At 50.1% G+C, this 8,165-nt stretch overlaps 1 protein-coding gene across 1 annotated transcript; it reads left to right on the top strand.

The window, feature by feature from the left end:
* Positions 1-456: 456 nt before the first annotated feature.
* On the top strand, positions 457-6,455 carry ABHD15 (abhydrolase domain containing 15). Its single transcript, XM_044676294.1, has 2 exons — positions 457-1,403; positions 5,456-6,455. The coding sequence occupies exons 1-2, from the start codon at positions 457-459 to the stop codon at positions 5,982-5,984; spliced, it is 1,476 nt and encodes a 491-aa protein (XP_044532229.1). The 3' UTR covers positions 5,985-6,455.
* Positions 6,456-8,165: the final 1,710 nt, after the last annotated feature.

Below are 8,165 nucleotides of genomic sequence, written 5' to 3'. Positions count from 1 at the left end.
CCGGGGGCCTGTCTGGGATCCCCAAGGGCACAGGCACGCACAGGGCGGCACGCCAGAGCCCCCTCCTAGCACCGCCTAGCTGGCACCACCTCCCTGCCCACGGCCCCTTCCGGCCGGCGGGCAGGGAGACTGCCCCGCCCAGCTCCGGGATCCCGGCGCCCCTTCGGCTGCAAGCGGTACAAAGGACCGGTGGCCGTTGGGTGGCGGAGGGGGCGGGCAGCCAGCCCTGAACTGGATGCTGCTCCAGAGGCCGGGCCAATAGGGAGCTCCGGCCCCTACGCGGGGGAGGGGGAGCTCTTGGCCTCAGCTACCAGCTGCACCCGGCGCTGAGGAGTTCTCCGAGGGGGCGCACGGCCGGCCGCACGGCCGCCCGCTGAGCTCGCTCTGTGCTCCAGCCCGCTCCGCCGGCTTCGGACCCCAGACAAGGTCTCCAGCCGGCCCCCGATCTGCCAGACCATGACCACCTGGGGCCCCGGCCTCGCCCTGGCTGCCCTCAGCCTGATCTGCCTCCTGGCCCGATGGCTGGGGCTGTTCCCGAGCAGAGCCAGAGAGGCTCCTGGGCGCAGCCAGGAGGCCGCCGCCAGACAAGAGGCGGGGGAGGACGAGGACGAGGAGGACGAAGAGGAGGAGGAGGAAGAAAATGAGGAAGAAGAGGAGGAGGAAGAGGAGAAGCCTGCCGGCTGGGATGGCTTCAGTAAGGGCCAGGAACTGGTGCCCGGGGGCTGCCGCCTCCTCTGTAAGCGCTCAGCCCTGGCACACTGTGTCCTGCGCACCTTCCGCAAGTCGGTGGCCCTGAGCGAGCCTGCCCCCACGTCGTGGTTCTCAGGGCCGCATCTGCAGACCTTGTACCACTTCATGCTGCCGCCAGGCCCTGGGCTCCAGCTGGCACGGGAGAACCTGCAGCTAGCAGACAACGGGTTGGTGGCCCTGGACTGGGTGGTGGGGCCTTGGGCCCCCAGCCCTCAGGGAGCCCCCGGCATCTACAGCTCCCCGCCGGTCCTGCTGGTCATCCCCAATTCCTGGGGTCGCCTCACCCGCAACGTGGTACAGCTTTGCCTCTTGGCCCTGGAGAAGGGCTACTACCCGGTCATCTTCCACCGAAGGGGCCATCAGGGCTGCCCCCTGCTCAACACCCAGCTGCAGACTTTCGGGGACCCCTCCGATCTCAAGGAGGCCGTCACCTACATCCGCTTCAGACAGCCCGCTGCGCCCCTGTTCCTGGTCAGCGAGGGCTCCGGCTCGGCCCTGCTGCTGTCCTACCTGGGAGAGTGTGGCTCCTCGAGCTACGCCACTGGGGCAGCTTGTATTTCGCCAGTCCTCCGCTGCCGGGAGTGGTTTGAGGCTGGGCTGCCCTGGCTCTACGAAAGGGCCTTCTTGTTGCACCAGAAAATCACCCTGAGCAGGTGGGTACCTCAGAGCAGCCCCGAGGAGCCGCTGCGCCTTCGGCATCCAAGGCAGGGCCTCTGGGAAAGTTTGGGCAAAGCTGTCTTACGCTGATTTTAGGGGAGTGTTCGGTGGGCATAGCTGCCTGGGCTGGCTTTCCTCTGGTTAATCCAGTTGTCTCAGCCCCCTGGGCAGACCCCAGGGAGGGAAGAGGCCAGTGCTGGCAATTGGGACATAACCTCTTGGTCCAAAGCTGGGTATATCCAAAAGGGATCCTGGAAGGAACTGTGGCCCTGGATCCAAAGGGGCCTGAGCTTGGCGGTTGAGGAAGGCAGGACCTAGGGCACATAAGAGCTGAGGCAGAGGGCATCCACAAAAGATGGGCCACTGTGTGTGTGACTTTGAGTGAGTCACTTCTCTCTAACCAAAGCATCCTTTTGGGGTGGTGGTTGTTCAATTCTGTCTGACTCTTTGGGACCCCTTGAATGGGGCTTTCTTAGCAAAGATACTGGAGTGATTTGACATTTCCTCCCCTGCTTTTGTGCAGTTAGGGGTTAAGTGACTTACCCAGGGTCACATTGCTAGTAAGTGTCTGAGGCCGGATTTGAACTCTGGTCTTTCGGACTCCAGGTCTAGCCCAAAAGCCATTGAACCACCTGAGAATCCTGCCTTGGAAAACGAGAAGGTTGGACTCGATGGTTTCTATGGTCCCTTTTTGGGTCCAATTCTTTGATTCCTCTGAGCCTTTTGAACTCTGAAGGGGAGTAGAAGTGGGGCTGCTTCTCAACAGAGAAGGGGACTGTGCCCGGAACTTGGGGGATGAGGAGGAGGAACGCTTTCCACTGCAGATAGCCCAGGCTTCAGTTGTCAGTATAGTGATGAGGAGGCACCCAACACCTCCTGTTTCTGCCTCCTTTCCCCCTCTTTCATCCTCATCCTCATCCCCCTCCCCCCAGTACTGGGAAAAACAAACCTTGTACTCAGCAGAGCTGCCATGGTAACAGAACATCCAGGTGTCCACATTCCTTCTTGGTTGTCATGGTTTTCCAGGCCCAAATACCTGGTAACAGAGACCACCTTGTGCTTACCACTCCTGACCCTGAGACAGGCAACGGGCTGAAGAGAATTCAGAGGCAGGGGAGGTCCCTGGTGGTCAGTGAGTTTGGGGCTGAGGCTCCATTGGAGGTCCCCGCCTAGTTAAATCTTCTGACTAGGAGCCACCATATTGGCCCTTCACTGGAGCCTGAGAACTGCCACTCACTGACAGACAAATGAAAGCCAGGCTCCCAGACACCTCACTGAAAGGCCTTTTTCAGATCCTCTCCCCGGCTTCCACCACCACCCCAGAGTCCTCCTGGGAATGTCTACCCAGCTATCCTGCCCACGTGCAGTCGGGACAGGCAAGCCACGTGTAGCATTAGCCACCCCCAAAAAGGCATTTACTCAGACACTTCCTAGCTGTGTGACCCTGGGCAAGTTGCTTATCCCTATTTGCCTCAGTTTCCTCAGCTGTAAAGCGAGCTGAAAATGGAAATGACAAACCTCCATTATCTTTACCAAGAAAACTCCAAAAGGGGTCATGAAAAGTTGGACATGACTGAACAACAAAATCTATCATTTATCTATCCGTCTATATGTCTGTCTATCCATCTATCTGTCTGTCTGTCTATCCATCTGTCTGTCTATATATCCATCTATCTATCCATCTGTTTATCTATCCAACTGTCTATCCATCTGTCTGTCTACCTGTCTATCTATCTATCCATCTGTCTGTCTACCCGTCTATCTATCTATCCATCTGTCTATCCATCTGTCTGTCCATCTCTCTATCCATCTATCTATCTCTCTCCTATCTATATGTCTGTATATCCATCTACCTATCCATCCATCAATCTATCTATCCATCCTTCTATCTATCTATCTATCTATCTATCTATCTATCTATCTATCTATCTATCTATCCTATCCTTCTATCTGTATATATCCATCCATCTATCTATCTATCTATCTATCTATCCTATCCTTCTATCTGTATATATCCATCTATCTGTCTATATATCCATCTATCTATATATCCATCTATCTATATATCCATCTATCTATCTATCTATCTATCCTATCCTTCTATCTGTATATATCCATCTATCTATATATCCATCCATCTATCTATCTATCTATCTATCCATCCATCAATCTATCTATCCATCCTTCTATCTATCTATCTATCTATCTATCTATCTATCTATCTATCTATCTATCCTATCCTTCTATCTGTATATCCATCTATCTGTCTATATATCCATCTATCTATCTATCCATCTATCTATCTATCTATCTATCTATCCATCCATCCATCCATCCATCCATCTATCCATCTATCCATCTGTCTATCTATCTATTATCTATCTATCTATCTATCTATCTATCTATCTATCTATCTATCTATCTATCTAAGTCAAACAGCCTTGGAGACAGGCAAACCTGAGTTCAAGTTGTGGCACATACATTGGCTATGTAACCCTAGGCAATCACTTCACCCTGTTTGCCTCAGTTTCCTCATCTGTGAAATGAGCTGGAGAACGAAATGGAAAACCAGTCTAGGATATTTGCTAAAAGATTCCAAAAAGAGATAACTGTTTCCTACAATGTCCGAGCTGGTAGAGATCATTCAGTCCAATCTCATTTTGTAGAGAAGGAAATGTGAGAAATGGACCCATGAGTTCTGCAAGGCAGGGAAAGGACCAGATAGACCCCAAGTCCCTTCATTTCCAGGCTACAGCAATCAACAAGTGCTGGTGTTAGGCAACGATAATACAAAGACAAAGATTAAACATTACTTACCACCGAAGAGCAAGGACACTTTGTTTTGGGGGGTATGCATTTGAGATTTCTCTCCTGTATGAAGCTGGACCAAACTGAAATGGCTTTTCCATCACTTGCTATTTGGCATGGCTCTGAGTGATCAGGAAACATTTTTAAATTCTTTAAACAAGGATTCTTGTCCCCTTTGATGTCTTGGTTTCCTCGGGCAATTTGATAAAGCCTTTGGACACCTTATAATCATGTTTTTAAAAGCATAAAATACATAGAATTAGAAAGAAAACCAATTATAGTGAAAATAAGGCTGCAATCTTTTCCTGTTTAAGTTTCCAGAGTCCCTTAAGGCTATCCTGCTTGGGAGTCTATGGACTCTAGGTTAAGAACACCTGTTCTAGAATAGTATTGCATTTGTGGCCAAAGAGCTATAAGAGAACACATACCCTTTGATCTGGTAATACCACTACTAGGTCTATATCCCAAAGATATATTTTTTTTAAAATGGGACCTGATTGTACAAAAATATTTATAGTGGTGCTTTTTGTGGTGGCAAAGAATTGGAAACTAAAGGGATGACCCTCCATTGGGGAATGGCTGAACAAATTGTGGTCGATGATGGTGAGGGAATACTATTATGCTATAAGGAATGATGAGCAGGATGATTTAGAAAGAGTTGGAAAGAGCTTCATGAACTGATGCAGAGTGAAATATGCAGAACCAGGAGAACATTGTGCACGGTAACAGAAATATTGTGGGATGATCAAATGTGATAGACTTGTCTCTTCTCAGCAATACAATAATCCTGGACAATTCAGGGGGATTTATGAAAAAGAATGCTATTCACCTCCAGAGAAAGAACTGTTGGAGTCAATGCTGATGGAAGCATATGATTTATCCCTTGTTTATTTGGGTATATGTTTGCGTTTGGTTTTGTAAGATTATTTGCTTACAAAAATGAATAATATGGAAGCAGGTATTGAGTGTTAATACATGTATAACCAAGATTGAACTGCTTGCCAGCTCGGGGAGTAGGGAGGAAGATGGAAGGGAGACATTTTGGATCATATAACTTAGGAAAACTTATGTGGAAATTTATTAAAGTAAAAAAATTTATAAAATAAAAATAAATATCCCAAGAAAGAGGAAGAAAAGCCAAGGTTGGAGGAATGGATGGTATCCCCAGTAATCCACTATGATGTTCTTTTTCTTCATCACCTCCCTGCCTCTACTTACCATCTTTGTCTTTTGGTGACAGATATGCTACAGCCCTAGAAGATATAGTGGACACAGATAAACTCTTCATGAGCCGCTCCCTGCGTGAATTTGAGGAGGCTCTTTTTTGTGGGACCAAGAACCTCCCCATCAGCTGGGACACTTACTGGGATGACAACGATCCCCTCCGGGATGTGGACGAGGCTGCCGTGCCCGTGCTGTGCATCTGCAGCGCCGATGACCCCGTGCGGGGTCCTCCCGGCCAAACCTTGCCCACCAAACTCTTCCAGAACAACCCCTACTTCTTCCTTCTGCTCAGCCGCCACGGGGGCCACTGTGGCTTCCTCCGGGAAGATTCTTCCCCGGCCTGGAGCCACGAAGCTACCCTGGAATATTTCCAGGCTCTGACTGAGTTCTTCCGTTCAGAAGAGAGGGTGAAGGGGCTGTCCCGCCGCCGCTCCTCGTTCCTGGCAGGCCGCCGGCGCCGATTCACTCTACAGAAGCGAGAGGCGGCACCCACCTCCCCTCGCCTCGAGGAGATGTTTAGCTGGAAGCGGTCATATACCAAGTGAGGTCCACAGACACGACTCGGCATCATTGTGGCCCGGCTGACTCCTCCATTCATCGGTTCTGGCCTCCTGCAGAGGAATCATGCCAGTGCGGAAAGGAACCATCGACGTGGGCAGTCACCGTCCCTCTGTGGAGCTGCTCCCTCGCATCCCTCCACCTCTTCCTGCTGGTGGGGATGGACCCTAACAAGGCTGGAGGATCTCGGTCTTCCGTCCTCAAAGGGGTCGTGGTCCCTAATTGGGGCATTCCGATTCGTCCTCTTCTACCCAACGTGTCTATGCTGGCCACCATCTTTTCCCATCATCGGGGGCCTCACAAATCAGAGGGCATTTATTTATCAGTGGGAGAGCGATAGGAAAACGCAGGAGCCTCAGCAAAAAGAGCTCTTTTCGGGGCAGCTGGAGTGAGAGCCAGGCCTAGAGACAGGAGGTCCTAGGTTCAAACCCGGCCTCAGACACTTCCCAGCTGGGTGACCCTGGGCAAGTCACTTGACCCCCATTGCCCACCCTTACCACTCTTCCACCTATGAGACAATACACCGAAGTACAAGGGTTTAAAAAAAAAAATCAAATGGTACAATGAGAATTCAGTGACTCTAGGAGACAAAAAATAAATTAAAAAAAAAAAAAAGAGCTCTTTTCCTAGTAGCAGCAGCAGCAGACACACATATACGCCATCTCCTAGATGTCGTGTTCTATAACTGGTCTTGAGGCTGACCCAGCTCTTTGGCCACTTAGAGAGAACCGCAGAGCCTCAACGCAAACATCCTGTGTCTAGTAAGGCTCAGCCTTCCTCCTTCTGGCTGGAAATTCTGTTCTGAATACGGCAGCTGTTTCAGGCTGGTGTGCAGGGCGAGCCCTTCGTTTGGATCAGTCATTACCCCCCACGTCCAAGAAAGCTGGAGGCCCCTCAGATGTGGGCCGTCAGTCCTTCTGGCCCGTATCCCACCTCGTCTCAGTCTGGGACCTGACGGACAGGAGGGGGAGTTGATAGGAAGATCACGGACAAGAATCTGTTCCTTCCGTCTGCTCAGGTCTCCAATTTCAGACTCTTCCCTGCCATTCTCTTCCTGGAAAATTGTCCATGGAGAGTCTGACAAGGAGGAGAAATAGAGGGTAGAGAATATTGACGACTGTCTCGTAGCATAAAAATCCACCTTTGAGCCGGGGAGGAAGGAGGAACTGGGAGAAACCCAGAAAGGCTGGCTCGGTGCCATTAATGAAAGACCCAACGGCCAAGGCTTGCTCTGGGTAGGTCCCTGGTCTGGTGCCAAGGCTCAGGGACCCTCATGATCAAGGACTTGGGGCATAGCTGGAATTTTTTATTATTATTTTTTTTTAAACCCTCACCTTCCATCTTGGAGTCAATACTGTGTATTGGCTCCAAGGCAGAAGAGTGGTAAGGGTAGGCAATGGGGGTCAAGTGACTTGCCCAGGGTCACACAGCTGGGAGGAATTTTTTTTTTTTTTTTAACAATACTGTGTGTTGATTCCAAGGCAGAACAGTAAAGGCTAGGCAGTGAGGGTTAAGGGACTTGCCTAGGGTCACACAGCTAGGAAGTGTCCCACGTACTGTGAATGGAAAGGCTAGAAATCCTGAGGGGGTTACTGCCTACTTAGAATTAGTTAATACCTGATTTTATTTTATTTTTCCTTCTGCCCAGTTATTTGAAAGTCCATTCACACTGAATGTTGGCCTTTGGGGAGTTCTCTCTGCTTCCTCTGATTTAGAATTGCTCATGCCCTGAAGGGATGGTCAGTTCTGTGGGGGAGGCAACATAAGATGAACCCCAGAATGCAGATGGGAGGACCTCCTTTTCTATGACTAGGAACACAGGCCACAAGGTATAGCAAAGCAAAGGCTCATGGCTTTATTTGAAGCTGCCCATAGACTGCCCCAAAGATGTGATAAAGCCACATCCTGGTCTAATCAGCAATAAAGAAGTTTTTCAAGGGGAAACACATTTGCCAAAAGTCATGCGTAGTCCATGGCTTAGCGTCTCTGTTCCTAGTGGCCGAATTTCAAGTCTGCCATTCAGGATATTTCTGCTATTTGGAGACTAAGCCTAATCGATTCAGCAGTCTGCTAGTCCCAAGAAACATGCCCTGGGTTCAAATGTAGACAGGGCTTGTTATTCAGGAAGAATCTGGTTTGGAAATCGTGAGCCCTTGCTCTTCCTCCTC

The sequence above is a fragment of the Gracilinanus agilis genome, chromosome 4 (assembly GCF_016433145.1).
Source record: "Gracilinanus agilis isolate LMUSP501 chromosome 4, AgileGrace, whole genome shotgun sequence".
NCBI classification, from domain to species: Eukaryota; Metazoa; Chordata; class Mammalia; order Didelphimorphia; family Didelphidae; genus Gracilinanus; species Gracilinanus agilis.
This window is presented reverse-complemented; position numbering and strand designations above follow the sequence as displayed.